This window comes from Limulus polyphemus, unplaced genomic scaffold (assembly GCF_000517525.1).
Source record: "Limulus polyphemus unplaced genomic scaffold, Limulus_polyphemus-2.1.2 Scaffold3108, whole genome shotgun sequence".
NCBI classification, from domain to species: Eukaryota; Metazoa; Arthropoda; class Merostomata; order Xiphosura; family Limulidae; genus Limulus; species Limulus polyphemus.
The window spans coordinates 62,527-88,839 of record NW_013668718.1 but is presented as its reverse complement, the minus strand read 5'-3'; the positions used below and the strand labels follow the sequence as shown (position 1 = coordinate 88,839).

Genomic DNA, 26,313 nt, shown 5'->3' with positions numbered 1-26,313 from the left:
CTACCAGCGCCAACGCGCCAGCAGCGTCACGTGACTTCCGCTGTTGTATCACAAGCATACGAGATTTCTTTTATCCATTCGAGGGCCGATTCTTGTTATACAAGCTTCTTGTTTGTTATTAAGGGCAAAGCTACACAATGGGTTATCTGTGTTTTGCCATCGCAGGCATCAAACCTTAAATTTTAGCATTATAAGCCCTCGGACTTACCACTGAGCCTCCAGGGTGCCTAAGCTATTGGAATCAGTTCTGGTATATTTTACTAGATCAACCACAAACTTCAACTAGACATATTTATATATAGTGTTACGTCTCCGTTTGTTAATTAACTTTCCCGTAACTTCGTTCCGACGAAACTTTAGCGACACAACTCCTTACTTAATAAAACTGGTTTATTCTTTCCGAATATAACTTTATGATACACTTAATTTCAACAATCGCGCTAAAACAAACGCTATAACAACGAACGTGCTCAACTTCAATAATACTCGCTGACTGCAGATCAATTACTCACTGTCTACACACACACACATTCTTGTCCCGTCACGTTGTCATCCTCTTTTATATACCAGACTACCCTATATCTAGTAAATGCTAGAGCATTCGCCAAGTTACAGGATAGTTCTAGAAACGTGGCGTGACACTAGTCATGTGACCTCGCTGATGCAACAATATGTTGAACATCTGATATTAAAAATACAAAGGTAATCACAAGCACTCACACAGAACCTGTTGGTACTCCAACATCGTAAGTTAAGACAAATTACACTAACAACAAAAACTTAAGAACATCACTTTATTTCCAGAAATAAACACTATCAGTTATTTGAATAACAGAGCATTAGACAAATAACTTGGAGCTAGTTTACCTTATCCGAAAATTCATACTTAAATATTTATCTAGTAACAACATTTAATGCATTAATTTATAAAGAAGAGACCTGATTACTTCTTGTGTCTAGTATTCTTTGATTTTGCTTTGTTCTTTGTGTACAAAACGTCATTATCCACATTAGAATAAATTATAAATAGCATTTAAATTAGCAAACCAGGAACAATTTATAAATCAGAAATAATGTATTGAAAATATTCTAAGATGCCTCTACATAATCTTGAATGACTAAAATGACTTATTTTAGTAACAGTTAGTATATCTTTATTTCATTTTTATCACATATACATACAAACACATGAATGAACATATTCTTAACTTCCATTATAAAGTGATCTTTAGCCTTGTGAAAGCATGGTGGGGTCATCATGTCCTTTAACCCCATTAAACTATATGGTATTCAGAATTATAGGCTAATAAATATTTCTTTCTAAAAAATATATCACTAGAGTATTTAATTATGCTTGTAATAATGACCTATAAAAAGACTCTAGAATACATTTTCATGATATTATAAAAACCTAACACACAGTTGTAAAACTTTTATATCAAGAGCAGCAACCATTAAATGACAGCACTGATACATCTTTCATTACTCAAGTGTCTAATGATAAATGTCATAAACCAGTTCTAGAAGTTAATTTGATGGTGTAAAGTCTTACATGTACATCCCAGATTTTCAATTTCTTTACACCAACACACACACATTTGGTTACCCTGATTGTTATTTATTTCTTTGAAAAACATCTCTGTCTTTCTACCAGTTACGCATCAATTATACATAATGTAATCAAATATAAGGATGCATACTAACAACAAGACATTTCATATAGCTCTATGTCAATTTTAAAACAGTTCCCATCTAGAATAAAAGATAAACTGTGAATATTCAGAGCTTGTTTGTGAAAAAATAAAATAAACATGAAAGATACAAATCATGTTAATCTAAAACACAACTAACCTGATAGATCAAGCTAAATATTATTCACTTTACTTAAGAAAAAACAACAACAAACTGTCACAGTGATCACTCCAACCCAACCTAGCTTACTAAAGACAGTTTTCTCAAAGTACTCACTCCCAGTCCAACATGTCTTGTTAAACACAGTTATGTGAAGTACTTACTCCATGTCCCACCCATCTTGTTAAAAATACTTCTGTCAAATTTTACGGATTCTTCAAGCCCAGTGATCGAGTAAACATTAACGATTTACTTTGATCAAATATGCACTGTGCAACTCTATTAACAAATCACTTCTTAATTTATTTTTCAAACCCATTGCATTGGACAGTAATGTCTTATAACAATTGAATACAACTTGTATCATAAACTTGCAGGTTTGATGCATGTTCAACTGAATTGCTATAGATTATATTCTTATTGATAGTATATATACAAAACTTGGTGACATACTACATTGCTGGAGTGCTACACAAAAGTTTTGAAGAAGTCCTTTTAAAGCCAGGAGACAATTGCATCTTATGGTTTTTACCTAAGAAAGCTAACTGAAAAATGACTAATGCAAATAGTGCAAGCAGACATGGAATGTTAATGAATTACAATATTGAATACTTCAATTGATTTAATCTTCATTCTTTATATTATTAATAATAAAATGAAGTTAAAAGACTAACTTTAGTGACACATACTGACTCTAAGTTATATAATTATAAGATAGAGATTTGTATGACCAGCATGTCATTTCAAAGAATGACATAATTAAAGAAGTTGATAATGGGAGGTGAGTCATAGTTTACAGAAATCCAGGGGTAAATGTAGATCAGTGTATGAATTATTTTCTATGAATTATCACAAAGAATAATTACAGAATAAATGACACATTGAAGCACTATTTTAACTCACACCTAAACACCGAGTATTGTTAGTGTTTTGAGGGTATTATGGTACTAAACTCTTCAGAAACTCACAATAACTCTGCTACTAAAACAGGTTCACCATCTTTGTTAATTGTTAAACTTGAATGCCTCACTTCAGAAGGTCCTTCTAAACTGGAAGATGGCTCTGGACTGCTGCTATCTTGATGAAAACGACTTGTGTCATAAGTATCATTTATACTAGCAGGTGGCACTGGTGTTTGGAGTTCATGATATTCATGATGCTGTTAAGTAAGAAGTGAAAATAATAAATATATTAATCACTACTGTAGAAATGCACTGAGCAACATCAAACAATATTAACTAATATGAAAGATCCATATACAAATTACTACAACAAAAAAAACTACATATCCAACTAAACATTCCTCTTTCACAGATTTTTCTGTACTGAAAACAACATGTATACTTGAGAAAGCTCCATTTTTAAATCAGAGAGACTTTTGGTGAAGTTTAATAACTTGTTAAATTGCAATGCAACTTTTTAAAATTTTGGGAACTAAAACTTAGCCCATCAATCTTATCTGGCCTGAAAAAAAAAGATACAAGTTACAATCCTTTAATCTTTAAATTACTGACTTTTTTTATACCATTCTTTACCAATGGGCCACATATTGCATTTCATAAGTAGTTTCATATTTTTGCTTAATACAACACTCAATATCAAGAACTGATCACTTTGGTGCATAAAAAATGTTTATAAGGCCAATATGGGTCCCATCAGTGATTCTTGAGTTAACATGCATCTGGCTAAGGCATCAGCTAGCCAACTCTTAAACCTGTAGCTTGAGAAAGCTAGTGTAGTAAATTCTATATTTAGGCAAGACAGAAAAAAATAAGACATTCCACAATGAGTAGTATCTACATGGTTCCCACACCTTGGGTAGAATGAAATTTCCTTACTTTTCCCAAACTTTTCCATTAGCAAATTATTTTATTCTCTGACCATTTGATCTATGCTTGTAATGTATCATTACCTATAATAAGATGTAAAATTGCAAAACATTATTCATGTATTGTTTAATAAAGACAAAACAGGTTGTATGTTAAGAGTCACAGTGTGCTTAGATTTCATCTTTCAAAGTTCCCAATATGATCAGTCATGCCTTTCTCAAATAATTTGATACTTCATCAGATCATGCACAACAAAATCAGCTCATTCACTTGTTTATGACAGTGCATACTGATCACACTTTTTAATTTTAATTGAAATTTAAAAAACATTAGTATAAACAAAACAATAGATTTTAATATTTCAACATTTATTAATGTATCATAACATTAAAGGACAACAAGGGACCTTTTGGTCCATCTAGGTCAGGCATGTGCAACATACAGCTCATGATGAACTCTTAAAAGATAATTGAATACAGCACACGAGCTGCCCATGAACATATTTATTTTCTGTAAGCAATCAAAGAAAAAATAAAATTACAAGTGCCTACAAACTGATAAAATTCTGGAATTAAAAAACTTTTAACAAATAATATATAATGAGCTCATTTGCATTTGAATTATTCAATTTTTGTCTTACTGTCTATTATTCTGTATATAGGGGCAATCACCACTGAGGACTGTCTAATTATACAACAAGAGTCATTCGAAATTCATTCAAGCTAGCAATATATTTCCCAAGTGAAAAAAAGCTTGTACTAAAAAAGAAATTGACATTTCTCTGTACAGAGAACTATGTCATATAATACATCATTTGATAGATGAAAACCTTGGCTTTCTATTGCTTAGAAACTGTATAGGATTAAATGTAAGAGAGAACTATTAACAAATCCTGAGAGAGAGGATGTGACAGGTGGGTGTGGCAAGATAGGTCTGATTTTTTTATTTGATGGCTCTATAACCAAACAAGATTGAAGACTAGAACAATTATGCTTTGTTGAGTGATGACAATGTTATAGTGAGTAAGTTGCATTAAATTTCGTACTTATTGGAGGGGTGGTGAATAAATCAGAGAACAGGAGATGCCTAGAGGAAACAAATTTAACATTTCTCACACTATGGGAAATTCAGGAATTTTTTAAAAATATTCCCTTATAAATCTAAAAAACTAAAACTTTTATAATATTAAAATATGGATTATTAGCTATGAACGAATCTGATCCACCTACTGTTACAGTAAATGATTTAAAACATTTTATTTTCTATAACTTTTATTATTTGAATAATACTCTCATTCACTGTATATTCTACTGCTACACTGTTTGTACCCTTTTTATGGTAATGACAAGAAATTTTGCTTTTGCTTCATATAGTGTGACCCACAAGTACATTTATAAATTGCTATCCGGCCAGCATCCTGGAGGAAATTGCACATGCCTAATCTAGGCCATCCTATCCACTAAACTAAAAAAAAAAAGTCAAAGCCAGCTCTTATCATTCAAATATTTATAAAAATTTCCCTTAAATTAGTTGCATCTGGCACACTTAAAAGTAACCCATTTCATAGGCCAAATAGCCTGTTGGAAAAATAAAACTATCTTAGCTGCCAAAATTTATATTTGTGTCCTCTAATCTTACCATTATCACCATTAAATACAAAAAAAGTTAAGGCAACAACACTATCAGTTCCCTTAACAATCTTAAAAACGTCAATCAGATCCCCCCCTAAGTCTTCTTTTTTCACGAGATAACAAGTTTAGAGATCTTAATCTATCCTTGTATGACAACCTTTCCATCCCATGTGTCATCTAAGTAGCCTTCCTCTGGACCCTTTCTAAGGTAAGTAGATCAAGACTGAATACAATACTCCAAATTTGACCTAAACAATGACATTAAAACATTGAGACTTTTATTACATATTTCTGTTGATAGAACGTAAAATCCAGCACATTACTCGGATGGTTTAAGAAACTAAGCAATCAGAACACTAAGATCTTTTTCTTCCATAACACTGTTAAGGTTACTCCCATCAAATTTCATAATTCAAATTATGATATCTAACATGCACTACTTTATATTTATTATAAATAAAAGTCATCTGCCATTTATTTGCTCCACTCACCAAACAATCCAAATGCTTTTATAAAGCAAGAGCATCCTCCTCACATCCAAAATTTCAGTTTTATTAGCAAATGTAAATATTCTATTGACCAGTTCTTCTTGTATATCATTGATGTAAATCAAAAAGGGCAAATGTCCTAATATAAAGCCCTAAGGTACCCAACTCATGACATCAACCCAGTTTGATTAAACTCCATTTACAACAACCTTCTGTCCTCTTCCATCTAGTCAGTTTTCTATCCAATGAGCCAACCTATCCCCCACCATTTATAGAGATAACTTTTTTTAAGAAGCCATTTATGTGGCACCTTGTCAAATGCTCTCTGAAAATTCATTTGTAGCCTCATCTACATAAGCAGCAACCTCTTCAAAGAATTTTAAAGATTAATAAAAAAAAAATCCAAAATTTTCCCACAACTGATGTAAGACTAATGGGTCTATAATTACTGGGACAATTTTTTATAACCCCCTTGAAAGGAGCAGTAACATTAGCCAACTTCCAATCTTCTAGCACCTGCCCACTGTTCAAAGAATTAGAAAAAAACAGTAGTAAGTAGCTCACATACTCAATCCTTAGCCTTCTCCAAAACATTTGGGTAAATATTATCTGGCCCAGGAGCTTTATCATCCTTTACATTTCCCAATTTTTTCTTAACAAGCTCATTATTAATGTGATCATCTTTTTCAGTCATATTTCCATGTAGTAACTGTTCAGGATGAGGAATATTGCTTAAATCTCCAACAGTAAAAATTGAAAAAAAGAAGTAGAATTTAATAAATCAGCCATCCTTTAATCATCAGATATTAGACATTCTATATCATCCCTAAAAGGCCTTACTCCCATTCTAACATTTTGTTTACCCTTAATGTATTTGAAGAAATCCTTAATATTAATTTAACATTTGCAGCCACCCTTGTTTCATATACTTTTTGATTTCCAAATATCCTGTCTAACCAACTTTCTTGACCTTCTATAATCCTGCAAGTCTCCAATCATTGCAGTCAACCTAATTTTCAAATAGTTATAATGCTTGTCTTTAATTTTATCCTTTGTGAACAAACCTGGTTCTGAAAAACCATAGTTTTAAAACAAAACTAAAAGTATTAATTTAGTGCTCATTTTTATCTTCAGTCTTTATTCTTTTTTGTCCCTTGCATCTTATTTGTTGCTTGATAAACAGTAAATTTTCCTAATATACTACTCAGATATCCAATGCAATAAATTATAGATTATTAGGTAAACAGGATGTATAATGTTATTCACTGGTGGACAAAGTTCAACAACTGTTCTTTCTAAAATTCATGGATAACAGAGAGCATTATATTCTTGAAAACCTTTACACGTGTCACACTATTAACCACTGTCTACATTTCAATATTTTTTAATTCAATTTTTTTCAGAACTTGTTATTATCTTTAACTTACTGATATTATATACTGCCATCCATATTTTGGTTTATAATGGTTTTCCTTCACTGTTGCTGGTGAAATTCTACCATTTTCTTGCAGATATTGTTTAGCAATGATTCCTGCCCAAGATGTATTATGTAACATGACATCACATGCTATACATAACACTCAGCAATGTATATTTTGTTTTATGATGAATTAAAAACAAATTATTGATAAATTATTCTATATGAATATTAGTTATTTTTGATAATTAATTGAATAAATACAAGTACGGATATGAAATAAAAAGAAAAACACACCAAAACTGTGTAGATTTGTACTATCTTTGAACTGCTTGGCTTTACTAAAATAACGTTTGTGTTTTGACATCTTTCAAACCTTTCCTACAAAAATACATCAATGACATTATATATTCAGAGTATTGTGTGTACTTATCTGGGAACTGTTTTATTAATGCACTAAAATACAGAAAATGAAAATAGCTTATTTATTGGAAACAGCCTATCTCTAAATAGTAATTTGTTAAAAACTTTTAGTTTTATTAGTCTCTAGTAAAACAATCCTCAGTAACCAAGTTTTAGGAAGACCAAACAAAGCTTTTTCCAGAACCTTATGCTACATTCAGGTAGTAACCAGCTATTGTTTATGTAATCTACTATAGCTGCTTTCATACCCCATGATAACTGATGGGAAACAAAAAGGATGAATGTAGATAAAACGTCTATGCATATCTTAAATATAGTAACATGCTAAATGCACAAGAATTTACTTGTATGCAACTTTTTGGTACTAATGATTACTTATTTTCTTAATGATTCATGTCCTAAAAGCACCACTGAATCACATGAAATTCAGCAATGTTTCCATGGCCAGGAATTTAGAATATAAAATTTACTGACTTTTTTTTCTGACCTGTGGAAACCATGTATTTACTACCATGATAACAACATTTAATTCTGTTTTTTTATGAATACACTTGGGTTATACCATATTCATATTTGTTCAGCTTTCTTTCGTTAAATCAAACACTTTACATTTCTTAAGAATGTTAAATCTGCTAGTTTTTGACATTTGATTATGACTGATGCTTATAAAATAATAAAAAATACTGGATTTTTCTTATATTTTACTTATTTCATTTTTATTCAATAACTTCACAGCACAGAATGTAAAGATATGCTCACATCTGGTTCTCGCTGTCTTTGTCTTCTTAAGGTGTTATTGACACTTTTTTGGTCACTTATTGGTTGTTCAGAACCATTAGCATGATTGTTAAGTGTGGCATACTCATTTGTGGTGCTTCGATCTAATGTTGCACCTCCTCGATTGCTCACACTTCCAATACTACCTGCATTACTTCTTCTTAGTGTTGCATACATGGCACTTGCAGTGTCATCTCCAAAGTTGATGGCAGCTTCAGTAACAATGATATGTTCCTGATCCGGTGCAACACTCATACTGAGTTCCTAGAAAAGGCAATTAATCTATCCATCATGTTACCTTACACTTTCAAAATGTTCTGTTAAAATTAGTGTATCTAAATATTGTTTATATGGAAATAAATAGAAATATAAAATGCATATTTAAAATAGTTGATTCTTATGCTTATTCCAACAATAGCAAGTATAGAAAACATTTTTGAGCATGCAATGATGAAGGGGTCTTAGTATAACTATCTTTAAAATGACAAAAAGTACTTATCAATATTCTTCCAAAGATACTCTATATGAAAGTCAATATAAATAATACTTAAATACTTGCAAAAAAGACAAAAACTACTTATTGATGTTTTTCCGAAGATATTCAGTCAACATTCATAATATACAAATATTTCCAGTAACATAAAATACTAACTGATATTTTTGCAGAGATACTTTATATGGAAATATGTAACTACTTCCAAAGTGACAAAAACTATTTAATATTTTTTCAGGAAATACTCCTTATGAAAGTTAATATGTACAATATGTAAGTACTTGTAAACTGACAAGAACTTTCTACTGATATTTTGACAGTCATACTTCATATTAAAAACCAATGTGTATGATATTTAAACATTTATTGAGTCACCAAGAACTACTGTTTTTGGTATCTGTATAGAGACACTGTGTACAAAAAAAAACAACTTTCATGATTGTTCATCTGTGACTACTGTCACTGATATTGACACAAAATCCTAAAAAATGAGCTATAAAAACTGCTAACTGAACTTTACATACCTGTTCTTCATAAAGCTTTAGTTTCCTGTCAGATATAATAATAATAATGTTATTTACTGAAGAAATGTGGTTTTCAATTAATCATAGTTTATTACTGGATTTGTTACACTATTTCAGTTATAAGTTACATAACTTTTTTGGAAATATTAAATCTAAACTTAAAGAATTCCATCTAAGATATATTTCCAAATGTTAAATTTACTAATTTGTTGAAGAAATGTGTTTATTATTTAATACTGACTTTAACATGTATGAAAAAATGCTTTGATACAGAAGCTATTGTAATAAGCTCTACAAATACAATATCCGTGAAATAAAGATTAAATTATGTATTATTCATAACATTTTACCAGTTTTGTAATAGACTAAATTACATAGTAATAACAATATACATTTTAGCACACTTTTTTCTGCCTGTTAAAAATTTTTTATCCTTGTCTATTCAATAATTGACTAATTTACTGTACAAACTATATAATAAAATCTCTGAATGACTGAATTGAAAATGTACCAAAGTTGATGTTAAATATAAAATATAGATAAAAGGCTTGATATTTATTTTAATAACAATGGAGAATATTAAGCACCATAAGATATGGTTTTGGTTGTCTTTTACTTACCACAGTGAATCTATATTTATATAGGTTTTTTGAAGAATATGAAGCATCCATGCTACTAATTTATTCATTTGGATTATTCAACAAATATACCATCTAAGATAATAAGAGATATTATGGTGAATAAAAGACGTGAAAACCACTACTGTGGTGAATAAAAAATAATAATCAAAATACTAAATATAACATGCACTATAAGAACCCTAGTTTTGTATTTTTGTTTTGCTCTTGTTACTGATGGGGTAGAAATTTCTACAACTGGTTTAGCCAACATAAACTGAAAATACACCTTATTATTTTGGACATTATGTTCTAAATTTAAAAAATATTAGTAATAATAATAATAAAGAAATGGTTATTCCAGATATTCCTGTATAGCCTTTTGCAACAAAAGCTTTAGTAATTACACAATAAACACAACTTACAATTAACATTTTATGTATTTAAGTGTTACAAAAATTATCACGTGGAAGAGGAATTATTATAAAGCAGAATAAGATACAGCACTCATTTATTATATAGTTATCAGATAGTGTTTACTATATTCTAAGTAGATAAATTTCAAATGGCATGTACTAGCTAGACCTGAATGTGAACAAAGCATGTGATATGATAATAATAATAATAACAGGAAATTCACACATTAAAACTTACTGTTCAGTCCACAGTGGGTTCTCACTATTCAGAAAACAAGAGACATTATTTAGTTTTTCAGATCAATAAATCATTAAAAATTTAAACATGAATAAACCACCTGATTAAAAACAAAACACAGACAAGTCATTTTTAGTAGACTAAGTACTTTGCTAATACTTCCAACTACTGCATACTCAATGTCTGAAATTAACTTTTTAATTGTGTTACAATTCTATAGCTTTAACGATGACAGTTTTAATTATGTAGTTTTGGCTGTATGGCTGAACTTTAATTATATCACTGATTAGATTATGTGACTAAGTGTGTGACTTCTTTAATTTCATGGATTTGACTGTATGACTGTTAACTTTGTGGACTTAACAATCTGACTGTTTTAATTAATTGTATGAATGAAATCAGATGGCTTTGCCTAGACAATTATTTGTTACATGACTAACTTAAGGACTATTATATTTTAAATATGTAGCTTTAACTATATAGTCATCATCATGTGGCTTTAATTGAGTGACTTTTAACTAAATGGATTTAACTGTATAACTGTTTAATTATCTAGCCTTAACTGAAGACATGTTTGTTCTTTTAAAAAATACTTATGCATACTATTGGCTAGACAACCAAATTCAACAACTCCTCTGGCTTAGATACAAACAACCCTTCTTTCAACTTTGGATCAAAGGTGTGGCAAATAATGGGTTTTATTGTCAATCTTGTCATGCAGAGAGAGTTTCAAGTGAGAAATCTGCTTAGTTGTACCACATCTCAAACACAAGGTCTTTGGATTTTCACTCTGATATGCTGACTACTCGGCCATATTTATACAAACTAACTCTAAGCCTGTTTTATGTAGCTTTAACTGTATAGCTGTTATTATGTGGATGATTATTTTAATTATTTGGATTTACTTTAATTCTATGCTTTTAACTGTATGACAACTCTGATTCTTGGTTATAAATGTATGACGATTTGAATTATGTGTATTATGTTGTATGAATATTAATTATGAGGTTTTAACTGAGGGCTGTTTTTTATTAAGTAAATTTAACTGTATGACTGTCATATGGTTTTGATTACATGATTGTTTAAATTATATGACGTACATACAAATCTTGTTCTAAGCTAGTGAGTTATTCTCTTGAAAATAAATATATTCATTACAACTTCTTTATCTCATGTTGTTGGAAAAGCTTGCAATTCATGAAAGATAAAAACTGCTCTTTTATTCAAATAAAGGAAAACTTCTTGAACTCAAATCAATATTATGATGTTTCCATTAGTACATTTGGAAGCTTCTTAACACTCTGTTACATACTATTTTCCAACCATTCCACTGTTTTAACATGAAGTATAACTTGAGAAATCCTTTATCTTGAAAATTGAACATAATTTTTTTATGGTGTATTTTAAAAATCGTACTTACGTGGTGTTTCCTGGTTCTTGGATCTCATCATTATGTACTGAAAAAAAATATTTTTCATATTACGTAACTATAGAAGTTTTCTTGAGGTTTATTATGTGGAATAAAATGACTCCAAATTGAAGAACATATTCTGATTAAAAGAAAAGCATCAATGTTATACCAAGGAACAGTTTGTTTTTGGTTCTGGAAACAAAACATTTTCTAGTAAAGTTATTGATAAACTACTGTTTTTATTGATGGAAAAGAAAAATGCTACTAAATCCAATTTTGTGGTCACACGATAAGGAGTGGTTTTTTGTGGTGAAAATTAATTAAACTGCAGATGATTTTTTCACATATTTCTTAATTTCTCTATTTTGGATTCCAAATCAGAGGTGTGTAAAAAAAATAGCATTTTGGATTATTTATTGTCTCCTACAAGTCACCCACAATGCTTTTCATTCCATACTAGAAGTTATCAGTTAGCTGGATGATGAGAGACAAAAAGAAAGTATTTTTGAAGTGCTATTTACATAAGCAGTATAAGACTTTAAAAGTTAAGGTTTAAATACCAAAAGCTGGCAAAGCATTAGAAACCAATATCCGTAGCATTCATGAAAAAAACAGTATGATTTTTAAAATAAGTACAATAAACAGAACTGGTGATGCAAAATAATAAATAATTCTCAGTTAATATAATTTTTTTCTATATATATATGTATATCAACCCTAATTTATTTCAAAATATTATCAAGATGCTTTCTAATTCTTTAAACAACTTTAAATCCAACTTTCCACAACTTATGAAGCTATTAAATATAAAGTACCTCATAATAATGCTATATGCTTTGCTTTCTTTCAGCTGTTACAAAACACTGGAAAAAAAATTATATGTTGCAATTTTCTTACCCTGTAAAGCTACATTAATTACTTGCATATATAAATTTATCTTCTAAGTTTTTAATATTATGAGACAAAAAAGATATTATAATTTTTTTATCTGTTGTTTTGTTTGTTTAGCTGATGAATTATATTATAAACTAATTTCTATTTAATTATTTGAAAACTTACTTAAAGCTTCTTTGATTTTTACAGCATACCTGAAACAAGACAAAGAAAAAAATTACAAAAATGAATGAAAAGAATAATATACAAGAAGTTAGTTAACAGCTTTTGCAAGATATCTTCTTGAAAAGATACACATTTAGTAGCATTATTAACTAAACATGGTTAGTACTTTTATAACAGATATTTACATTTTAACACGTTCACAGTGTAAGTGATTTCTCTAATTATGCAATAGGAATGTAAGGCCTCATTGAGAACTCTGCCTTAGATACAGCTAATTTTATGGATTTATGTTATGTTTTATGATAGAATGACTGCATCGGGAACTTTCTCTTGAGTGCACCACCGGTGGTAGATGACGTCCTGTCTTTACCTATTAAAGCTTTGGCTGTCATGCCACTGGTGGTGCATACTATGATTTAAGTAATAATAATGAAATCATCATAATATTTAATATTTTTTTTCATCCTAATCTTGCTGTTCTTTTTAGAAGAATTATGAATAATTCACAATTTTATGGTCTTAAAAAAGGACATCAGATAAAATAATCCATACTGTGGATGATAATAGTTCTATCTTTATTATATTAGTCTTCATAACAGTTTTGTTATTTATGAAACAAGTCTCAATTAGTGTTTTTTTTGCTTCAATTACTCACAATGAAAAATTTAATGCCAATCTATAGATGTAATTTTAAAATAAAAAGTGATTTAATCATGTAAATTTGATTTATTTCAGTTGCCATTTCAATATGGCATCCGTGCTCCACCAGTGGTACATGATGGAAGGCATAGATTTATTATAGCCATCCGTATAAAATAAATGCTTCATATAGGACTTTGGAGATATGAGGTACAGTTATATATTATGTGTATCATGAATGGGTCACAACATCCAACAGAAAACATGCATATGTACCACCAGTGGTGAATGATGTTGCAAACGTGTTAAACTATAGCATTAAAATATCTTTCACAATACAAGTGTCTCAGGTAGGCTTTCTTGTAATAAAGTGAAAATACAAATCTACTGTTAAAACACACAAACATCATAAATTAAAACACATTTTCTTCTGTCATTTGTACTACTTAGAAAATTTTGTATCAGTGCAAAACTTCATTGAATCACCATTTTTGGAAAGTTTGCCAATTAAGTCTCAAATGTTACAACTTTAACAAAATGATCTAATTTAACAACTGACTTACCAAGACTTGAGACACATACAACATACAATCATTGTGATAATTCCTACAAACAGAACAACCAACAAAGCAATCAGTACAGCCAAGGACAGATCAAACTGTTCTTCTTCAATTCCAACATAGGCTGGCTAAATGATGAATAAAAGAACAAATTATAGTTATGTTTCCCAATCATTTTATTTTGTAAGTCATTATAAATAACAACCTATATTTCCATAATTCATCTTAATTAGCTTAATATTACACTATTAAAGCTTCATCAGATTTTATCAATAACCTACAAGATTATTAATCTTCAGTTTGTACTAAATACAGTTAAGAATAAAAGTTCATAGTTTATTACTTTATAGACCATGTAATAACACCACTAATGAACAGATTACTCCTATGTACTAAGTTGACACTTTAAAAATACATATTTATCTTTGTCAGAATTAAAAAAAGATCTATAATTATTTCTTTTTTGCACAGTGTCAAAATAAAAAGGCTTTTACTTATATTTCTTAATAGTATAAATATAAACTACGTTGTTGTTGGGCTTAGGATTCTTCTATGGTAGGTGTCTGTGACTTGTTAGTGATAAATTGAATGATATATGAACAGCATGCACTTCACTTGTTTTCAAAATAATATACACTATAGAGATTATAGGCATATCATAAGCCTATATGTATAGTTCTCTTCTTGTTGTCAAAAGTTCACTTAGGCCTATTCAATTACTTTAGAATTTCAGTTGACAAGCCAAACTATCTTTTCTATTACTATTGCACTAGTATTCTGTGTGTGATTCGCTTACAATTGTGGCACGAGGTACTGTGATTGTTTGGTCTTCTTTCTTCTGAAGATCCTCTGTTCCTTTTGTCAAAATGCATTCATGGTGATTCAATTACTTTATAATGACGCTTTGCCAGAATAAATTATTTTTCTTATCTCCGTTTCTACTGTTAGTCTTACTCTAATATATTAAATGTTAGGCCTATGTCAATCATTAGGCTTATCACTTGTATGGTAGTTAACTTCTCCTTTTGTAACTTTTACTTTTTTCTGCTATTATCTGTCTGCTGCTTCCCGCTCATCTCATTCTATTTATATCTTTATCACCTAATCATCTGTCCATCTTCTATATTCTCTACGTCAATCTATTGCATGTGATGTTCAATAGTCTCAACATCAATGAATTATTAGTAAAACCTCCTAAAATCATCTGCTTTTAACTCTTATTATAACAAAAACTAAACAATAATAAAATATTCACTCATAAAAACAAATCAATCAATAACATCTAAACTAAACAGTCTTTTATATTATGACATAAGCCCCTCTTCAAGATGAAATATTTACAATATTTTTTCACTATATATAAAGACTGTCCTTAGTTCATACACAAAGTCTGCTCATACAGTCTACACTAATATTCACAGTTCCTTTGTTTGTCTCTCTAGCATAGGTTCTCCAGTAGGGCTTCTCCTTAACAGGATCCCTCATCTTCATCTTGACCTTGTGTTGCCTGAGGTCCGCGTTTCCTAATCTGTTTGTATGTTGACACAGTAGATTCTGTTCCTCTTCCTTCTTCATATCAATCAGTTTGACACTCATGTTGACGTCCTTGTACGTCTCATCTCTACTCCGTACTATTAGGTCCTCATCTTCTATAATGAAATCACTGTCTTTGAATTCTTCTTCTATGACAGCCACACCTGCTATGTCCATTTGTACATTAATAAGCTGCACCTGTTAGGTCTTCTCTCTCAAAATACTTCTTCAGCAGATTGGCATGGTAGATCTTGATCGTCCCATTCACATTCATCTTGTAGTTCATTCTTTACTTCAAATGGTCCTTTCCATTGCAGGGTGAGTTTGTTGTGGTCTGTGGGCAGCAGAACTAAGACCTTTTGTCCAACCTTGAAACATCGATCCTTGGGCCTCTTGTCATGGAAATGCTTCTGACTACCATGAGCTGCAAGCAAGTTGACAGGTGTCCTCTAGTTGGTTTCTGAGGTCTAACACATGCTGGTATGTGTTTCTCACTTCTGACTTTTCTTCTCCCAACCATAGCTCTTTCAATATTTGCATTGGACCCCATACTGTTGTTCCATACCATAACTTGAAGGGTGAAAATCCCGTACTTGTTTGTGGAGATTCTCGATAAACAAATAATACTGTCTGCAAGTACCTGTTCCAGTCATGTGGTCTCTCTTAGCACATCTTCTTTAGCATACTCTTTAAAACTCCATTGACTCTCTTGCAAAGTTCATTACATTTAAAATTGTATGGGGGTAGTAAAGAGGTGCTGAGTACTGATGAGTCTGCACACTTCCTGCATCATTTCTGAAGTAAACTGGGTCCCTCTGTTATTCAGGATTTCTCTTGGAAAACCTATTCTGCAAAATATCTCCATAAGGGCTTCTGCTACTATCTCTCTCTCTCTCTATCTTCACCAGTGCTATTGCTTCTGGATAACGTGTCACACAGTCGACTACTGTCAGCACATACCAGTTGCCCTTGTCAGACACATGTGCTAGTGGCCCAATCAAGTTCATAGCTACTCTGCTGAACAGCTCTTCTATGAGAGGCATCTCCCCCAAAGGCACTTTGGCTACCTTCTCTCTAGGTATTATCCTTTGAAAAATGTCACATAACCTGCAGAATCTACTCACATCTCCAATGACTCCCGGCCAATGGAAGTTACTGGTGATCCTGTCTGCTGTTTTCTTTGTTCCTAGGTGTCCTCCCACAATTGATTCATGAGCAAACTTCATCACTTGAGTCCAGTATTCTGTTAGTACTATGATCTGTTTAACTTCTCCAGTATAACTGCTTTGATAGATTCAGTATAGAACTCCCTTCCAGTCCTCTATTTTATAAGTATCTTTCCCCTTTGTTTTGTGCTAGACATTCTCCCGGGCATTGTCCCAAAGTTTCTGCAGTGAAGCATCTTTCTTCTGTGCTTTCTGCACATCTATGTTTGGGATGTTGCCTTTTGACATTTGCAGGGGGCTTGATGTCTTGTTTGCTCTTCTTTTCTTGAGCTCTGGTGGTGATAGCAGATGCTTCAATCTTTTTTCTGTCTAGTTCCTCCAAATTTCTACAACCTGGTGTGTTTCCTATCACCAAGTCATGAATTGGTTCCTTGATACACATGACCTCAATGTCTCCTGCATAATATGGAGTATCCACCTTTATTTTTGCTATGGGAAACTTTCTCACTGTCCAATCAATTAGCTCACACAGGCATACCTTGCCTGTCATCTGATAATCGTATAGTAGACTAGTTCTCACTGCTGCACTACTGCACCCGGTGTCTCGTTGAACCTTCACTTTCTTGTTCCCAACATAGCCTTCACATATTGGCATATTATGATTTGTTGGCACCTCTTGATATTTATCACATGCTCCAATCACTGTTGCCACTGTTAATCCATTTGCTAACTTGAGCTGACCACTACTCATGCACTGATCAATCATGTTTTCTTCTGGCAGCAGCATCCATAATGCTAGTGCTACTCACATTTTCTTGTTTCTTACCAGCATTGTCTTTGTAAATAGCTCCAGCTGCTTTATGTTGAGGTTTTTGCTGTTGTTTGTTGGTAATGGACTTGCACTCCTTTGCAATGTGTCCCATTTTATAACAAACATAGCATCTCTCCTCCCTTGTGTTTATTAATCTCCTGTCACCTTTGGTAAACTCTTGCATCTGGTCAGCTATTACTGGTTTCAAAGTTAACTGGACATTCTTGATTTGCCATTTATGCTACCTCCATGGACTTCCATATACTGTTCTGCCAGCTTGATCATCTCGTCTTTTCGTGCTCTCTACTTCACGAACAGCGACATGTCAGTTGAACACATGGTCATGAACTGTTCACATACTAATAGGTCTGCCAGTCCCTCAAAACTATTTTTACACATGGCTATATCAGTCCATCTGGTGAAATATAACTGCAGACATGCCACAAACTTAAACACCATTTCTCCAGTGTTTGAGTTGACTACTCTGAGCTTCTGATAAAAATCTTCTTCAGTAAGTTGATATCGTTTCAGTAAAGCTACTTTTAATTTGTCATAATCCATCTTCTGATGTCATGCCTGCATATACTTGTAGGTCTTTTCCTATGATAAGTGGGCTGAGACAGACTGCCTAGTTATTAACTTCTCCTTTTGTAACTTTACTTTCTTCTGCTATTATCTGTCTGCTGCTTCACACCCATCTCACTCTATTTATATCTTTATCATCTAATCGTCTGTCCGCTTTCTATATTCTTGACATCACTCTATTACACGTGACATTCAATAGTCTTAACATCAATGAATTATTAACAAAACCTCCTACAATCATCTGCTTTTAACTCTTATTATAACAAAAACTAAACAATGATAAACTATTCACTCACAAAAGCAAATCAATCAATAACATCTAAACTAAACAGCCTTTTATATCATGACAATCTTATTAATGGAGTGATTACTTCTCAAACTATCTGGCCACTCTGTAAATGCAAAATATCTTAGTGCTCCTGTGTACTAAGAGATCATCCATATTTACCAAGTCTGCTCCGACAAACAACTAGATTTACAAAATATAACTGAAAGTATTTCTTTCTTCTTCCTTATGGCTCTATCAAATGTTATGGAATGTTTCTGTTCTAACCTATCTATGGCATTATAAACTGTAACTCAATATTGCGTTATTGACCAGTTGTTCTGCCAGAAAACTACATGAGATTGAAAAGGACACACAATTGTGTCAAAACTAGTTTCTTCAATATCAAGACTTCTCATAGTTTGTTCTGTTTTCTATCTGTCCCAACAACTCTATGGCACTATTAAATAGTATGGAAAAAATTTGTTTGAGAATTGTAAGTTTAAATGCAATTTTCAGTAGGCTATGAAAGATATAATACTCTACCCATGCACAGCTCATTTGTTTGTAGATAAGTTAGTGATAGCTTTGTGAGAAATATCAGATTAGGAGCAAAAATCAAGGAAGCAAGACATAAAACAGACAGAGTTAGAGTAAAGAGTGCTTTGGATACATGGTAGTAAAAAAGTTAGGGTTATAAAGTTGGTTTCAGTTAGCAATGAGGTGCAACTCGAACAGATTTGAACCTTTGGCTGCTTGCAATGAGGAGTGAACTGATTAAAATTTTTAAATAATGGGAGGCTTTCTTATTAGGCATGCTCATAAAGTTACTGAAAGTGAAAATAAGATAAATTTTAGAACTAAAATATGCGTGCCAGTTGCTAAAACACACAACTTCATAGAGTGTATTGATAGTTTGGCTGCTGGTACCAAGTTGTATTTTAGTCTTTGAAGTAGGCGTAAGAGCAAATGATATTGAAAGCTGTAAATCAGAAGAGCTACTTAAAAAAGATAAAGAACTTCTTCAGAGGTTAAAGGTGAAAAACAAATGTGTAGCGTTATGGTTAGATGTGAGAATGAATTATCCAGGAGGATCTAAAGCTTAGATGAAAGATTATCAAGATCATGCTGAAAACATAAGGTGGGCTGATTGAATCTGCGTGATATTTAAGGTGAGAGTGAATTATATGCTAGAGATGGGTGTCACTTAAGTAGGTTAAGTAGCTTGGAAAATTGTGAACAAATAAATTGGTAAGATAGCTAGGGCAGTAAGGAGATTGAAAAAAAAAAACGATTGAGAGTATAAATTATATACAATTTTTAAAAGATAAGACTGTCAGATGTAAAGACAAACAGAGTGTAATCAAGAATAAACTTAGTTACTATTATTTTAAAGTAAGGAGCATAAAGAAGAAAATGGACGAGTTTGGTACTCAAACTGAAACTTGGTTAGATTTGGAGAATATTTACAGTAGATGAAAAGTTTTTCATTGCACAAAACTTGAAGATAGCTTTGATATATGGAAACATCTGTTAGCTGAGTTCTTGCACAGATCTTAAAATATAACGTTCATAAATGGAAACATCGGCTCATGTAGATTACAGTAGAAATTATTTTTAAATTCCAGGTTATACATCAATGTTTCTCAACCTTTCTTTTGCTCAAGACATCCTTATTCATAGTCTATAATTTCCACAACACCCCTAACATTTTATAGTAGTTAACAGTGGGTTAGCCAAGGGTGGGGTGGTGGGGTCATAGAGATAACAATATTTTGCTAAAATCTTGTGGCACCTTGGTTGAGAAACATTGTTATAAGTTATTCAATAATAGTGAAAGACTTTAAAAGAGGAGGTGGAGTCACTCTATGTAAGAGATGAATTGAATTCTGTTGCAAATGAAGATGTGAAAAACAGTAAAAAGATTGAATCTGCATAGGTTAAAATCAGAGGTTTCAATAGTAGAAAGTTTTTAACTGGCAGTTGTTATAGGCCACCTGAACAGACAGATGATGCCAATGAGAACGTGTATAGTGAGATAAGAGTTGTTTCTATACTGTTTCAATAATTATAGAAGATTTATATTTTAGACACAAGAACTGGGATTGAATGGAGTCAAATAGTGAGAGGGAGAGGTGTTTTTTTTTTTTTTATGGTTAGGATGGTTTTCTGTACCAAATGGTTAGATATCATCCCCAGGGGATTCAGTTTCAGAATTATGTTAAACATTAATGAAGATCTGGTTGCAACAGTTGAAGTGGAGAAACATTTGGGAAACAATGATCATTGAACAATAAGGTTTGTTTTCTTACATAGTGAGGTAAGTAGAAATGAATGTACTGTACATAAAGTTCTTGAAACAGCTTTTGGTGGTAATATTATATATAATTGTTTGAAGTAAAATGTTTGGCCTCTAAAAGTGAGTTTGTGATCATGAACATTATATAATTTGAGTAATTAAGTTAGTAACTCTTAAGAATGAGAAATTAAAGTTTCATTTCTAATTTTCAGAAAGCCATTTTTGAGGCCACGAGACAAAACCTATTTTGTTAGTGAAGAGAGAAATTAAAGAAAAATATAATGTTTCTTAATTAAAGATAAGCATGTTCATAAAAAGAGAATGAAGAATAACAGGGAAAGTCTAAAATTATAGAGAAGAAAATTAAAAATAAATGCCACAAGTCTACGAGGTGTATATTAACAGACAGGGTGGAACAGGGGTGAAATTCTACCAGTACTCACCCATACTGAGTACTAGAACTTATTTCTTAAGGCAGTATTACCACTCGGACTTATTTGAGCTGCTTTGTCATTTTACATTTAGATGTAGATTTTTTTTTTCTTTTTCAGAAACAGTTCCACTTCACCCAGCTGAGTACTCTACTTTTTTTTTCGAGAATTTCACTCCTTGGATTGAAGATTTATAGAACCATAGGAAACTAGGGATTTGACTAAAAAACAACTAATGGTTCACTAATGGAAAATCTTCCCTTACTAATCTGCTAGCTTTTTTTGAGAATGTTAGATGTTATTCGGATGATGAAGAGGGTGTGAAGTAGGCATACTTAGATTTAAAAAAAATATTTTGATGAAGTTCCACATAAAATGTTAGCTAAGAAAATTAAATTGGGAGTGAGTGGGTGAAAGACTACTAAATTGGACTGTAGGATGGTTGAACAAAAGAAAGTAGAAAGTTGTAATTAATGGAGTCCAGTCATATTTTTAATGATTTTCTTTACATTAATGATATTAAACTCTTGGGTATTTCTGGCTGAAGACATTCTGGTACTACAGAATAAATTAGATCAATTGATTAGTTGAACATGTATTTAACACATTTAATACAAATGCGAGTCCACTCAATAGTGTGACTGAAGAAAATGCTTTTTGGCACAGTAGTGGATAAATTACACAAACAATCACGACAACGCTCTGTTCCTAACAGAATTTTAGGGCATATTTATAAACATATTGATTATAAGTCAAAAAGAGGTATTTACGTCTATACAAAACACTAGTTAGGTTTTACATTTAATATTCTACATAGTTCTATCCTCTTTATCTAAGAAAGGATACTGACTTACTGACCAGGGTTCTGAGTAGGGCTACTAGGAAGATTCCAAGGATGAAAGAGTTTTCTTAGAGTTAAGATCTCTTATTTTCTCTTGAGAAAAGAAAGATAATAGATGATGGTGTTAAAGTTTACAGATCATCAGGACAAAAGAGTAAAGGCCTCCTGCTTCTTTGTGCTATTTTACAAAGACAACAGGACATAAAAAGAAGACACACATTTAAGATTTAGAAAAAGACAGGCTTGGTTCCAGTTAACAGTTTTATTTTATATTAAGCAGGGTAATTTGCTTACAAAATGAATTGTGATTGGCAGTAATGAAGGTCAGTGCTTCACAATAGTTTAAGAGAAGAATCAATAATTTTTTTGAAAACAAAAGGTTGCTTTGAAGATTTCCTTTTTCTCAAGGGCAGATGTATAGGGATAGCCTTGAAGGATTAAGTTGTCCTTTACTGTCTATGTATTATGTTACTGGAACTGTTTGTTTCTTCTATTCTATGGCACTATAAAGTTTAATTAAAAATATCTGTTCCTACTACAGTACATATCTAAAAAATATAACCAAACATATCCATTTAAACATGCCTATTGATCACTAAAATGTCATAACCTATTGTCGCACTGGTTAATAAATATTACTGATATAATCTTTTTCAATGAATCTATGTATCTACAAGAAGTTACTATTAAAAACAGAAACATTATTTGTACTTACAACCACTTTATGAATCTGTAACATTTTGGACTGCGCTTCAAACAATCTAGCATTGGTATCAACAGCTTCTATAACCTCAGGAATAGAGATCATCTTGCCATCTTCATTTGCAACATGGATATAAAGATCAGTCCTACAGAAAAATTTTAATTCTTCTTGAAAAAAAGAAATTATATTTAAAAACGAAATTAATAGAGAGTTAAATTAATTTTCTTTATACAAATCTATACATTGGAAACCAGTGCTTACTACATCCCTTCTCGATAAAATAATTTGTACAAAATAATCTAGAATACACTACATGTAGTGAGTACAAGCCCATGTTAATGTATATTTTAAAATATTTACACAATGTGTTGTGAATAAAAGTTGAGGTCAGTGTTGATTTTGAACTAGGTTACTCCATATGTGACAAGTACAAGTTGAAGTTAGTGTCCATTTTGAAATAGTTACACAATATTCGTGGAGTACAAATCAAGGTTAGTTTTAATTTTGAAGTATGTTGCACCATATGTGGTGAGTAAAAATCCAGGTTAGTATAAATTTTGAAAAAGGCTACATGATATTGGGTGAATCCAAGTCCAGGTTAGTGTTACTTCTGAAGTAGGTTCAATCATATGTCAGTGGACACTTATAGGTTAGGCCTGGCTCCTGGCTTTATGGTCATTAAATGAAGTGGTACAGTGCAAAAAATAATTGAGGATCACTGTCATATGTGGTGATTACAGGTCCAGGTCACTGTTTCTGTGAAGCTTTATGAGGCTGAACAAAGGTTCTTAAAAATATTTTTTGGGGGCAAACAGAGATGGGCAGTATCCTGACCAACATAAACAGGCCAGTGATATTCTAACCTATCATATAAAGAAAAGTGCTAAGTTAGAAGAATGTAGGACAATGACCCTCCATGCAGCCAAACTTGGATACTTTTAGCCACTTTCACTTGAACTGTGTGTGGGTCCTAATTTTAATTAGGTAATGTAACGCATGCTTTGAATTACAAACAAGTATCATGCTTACCATTTTTGCACTAGATTGTTGTCAGCATTCACATGGTACCTTATATCATCTATTACAACAAAACCACCCGTTGCATTGGAAAGAATTCTAGTAAAACAATAGAAAAACATATATATATAATGAAAAACTTTTCAATACACGAGTCTTATAATGAATGCAAATTTTTATTAGGTTCTTAAATTTAATTTTTAGTTATAATAAAGTGTTAAATAGTTAATATATTAAATATTACAGGGGCATGACTACCATGAACTAAACTAATAGAATCATGAGATTACAAGAATATACACTATTAACTAAATCAAAAGTATCAGAATATTATGAATTAAAGCATTAAGATTGAGAGATCATAAGTAATATGAACTAAATCGATAGGTTAGAATTAAGGAAAACAAAGATAACTGTACAATTTACAAATATTTCATCTATTATTATCATGTTTTGCCAGTAAAAGCATCATCGGGTAAAGTCTGAAATAGCTTGTAAGCAGGTTTATATTTGTTTATAAGCTATTTCAGTCTCAACCTAAAGATGTCTTTACTTGCAAAACCATGATAGTAATAAATATTTGTGAAATGTGCAATTATCATTGTTTTCATTAGTTATGTAATTATGGAGTTTCACAAAGTACCAACAATTTCAAGTATTAATTACTTTGAAGTAAACCCATAAAATCATGATAACATGAGTACTACAAATATAATAATAGCATAAGATTAAAAGTAATACAAACTAAACCATAAAATCACGAGATTACACAGGCATGCAAATTTAAACTTCGTAAAAGTTGTTTTGATTTTAATAATGGATTTCCCATAATTCAGCTATGCAGATTTCGAAAATAATATTAATTTTTTTCTATTACATAAGGAATTTTTACAAATCAGAAAGAAAAAAGACGACTCTTACTTAGATCAAATTTACAACAAATATAACAGAATATGTTTGGGCCATTTATTATTATTATGTTTGTTAGCAAAAATACAAACATACTGATGAAAAGGAAAGAACACTAATGTCAAACGAACATGGATCCTCATTTTCATAATTTTTGTGTGTGAAATCTATGTCTTAGTCTCAAAACTACGTGTTGTGGTTATTCACTTATGTACTGCACCTGGAGAATCTCATTCCAATGACCAGCAGTAATCAGCCATCATGCTGATGTTCCACTGTTCCCCTTGTTCTTTACCAATGGCACCAAGATTTTCAGGGAAATAATCAATATGTGAGTGTATGAAATGGATTTTCAAGCTCATATTACAACTCAGCTCTTTGAATTTATTTACCATGTTATTGACAATATTTGCATAATTTTGGTCCTTGCTGTTACTTAAAAATTTGTCAATGACATCTTTTTCAACTTTCCTCATTGTCCTATTGAACTGTTCATCCAAAGTCAATTTCCTAACATGATGCCCAACAAAAATCCCTTCCTTAAGTTTGTTTCTGAAAGAGCTGGGAATTGCCCACACAGATACTTGAAACAGTTGTCATCTTTGTCTAAGGCCTTTACAAACTGCTTCATCGAGCCCAATTTTATGTGAAGTGGAGGTAATAGAACTTTCTTTGTGTCAACCAAACTTTCACATTCAATATTTTATGATCCTGGTATCAGGCTGACTCTGCATGGCCATTGCTTCTTTATCCAATGCTGATTTCGTGCTCTGCTGTTCTATTCACACAAAAATCACGGAAATTTTGTATAGCTGAATTGTTGACCCAATAACATTCAAAGGACTTTTAAGTCTCCACAAAGTAGCTAACCATGTTCTTTGTATTTGACCTTATTAAGAATAAATTTGAGATTTTCATACATTTCCTTCTAGTGAACCAAATGAGCAACAGGAACAGATGCATATATGCTACCATTGTGAAGGTTGGTTGGTTGGTGCTTTATGGTGCAAAGCAGCAAGGCTATCTGCGCCAAACAACCGGTAAAAACAATGAAAGTAAGTTAATGTAAAATGTAAAAATACAGCGAGTTAAAACCAATACATGTCTATAAAAGATTTATACAGAATTAAAAATACCTATAGTGTGTAAAAAATTAAAAATACAATCTAATCAGACAGGAGTAAACTTTTAGATAAAATGTGTCTAAAATGATGCCGCCGCTCACGGTCGTAACGACATTAAAATGTGGGCTGTTGTGACTTGAGTGTTACAATGGCTACACATTGGTGGGTCAATACCCGATAACAGAAAACGATGGGTTAAAAAACTATGACCAATGCGTAGCCTTGCCAGGACTACTTCCTCCTTCTGATCCTTATG

General features: G+C 31.7%; 1 protein-coding gene across 1 annotated transcript in view; it reads right to left on the bottom strand.

Annotated features, from left to right (window-relative positions):
• Positions 1-807: 807 nt before the first annotated feature.
• LOC106468676 (cadherin-87A-like) overlaps positions 808-26,313 on the bottom strand; it is a gene marked incomplete at its 5' end in the record, with an annotated part of 76,646 nt that continues 51,140 nt past the window's right edge. The window contains 9 exons of the mRNA XM_022397040.1: positions 808-3,010; positions 8,399-8,680; positions 9,434-9,458; positions 10,705-10,728; positions 12,125-12,161; positions 13,175-13,203; positions 14,377-14,501; positions 23,020-23,152; positions 24,037-24,123. Coding sequence (XP_022252748.1) covers positions 2,816-3,010; positions 8,399-8,680; positions 9,434-9,458; positions 10,705-10,728; positions 12,125-12,161; positions 13,175-13,203; positions 14,377-14,501; positions 23,020-23,152; positions 24,037-24,123 — 937 coding nt within the window. The remainder of the gene's footprint in view (positions 3,011-8,398; positions 8,681-9,433; positions 9,459-10,704; positions 10,729-12,124; positions 12,162-13,174; positions 13,204-14,376; positions 14,502-23,019; positions 23,153-24,036; positions 24,124-26,313) is intronic.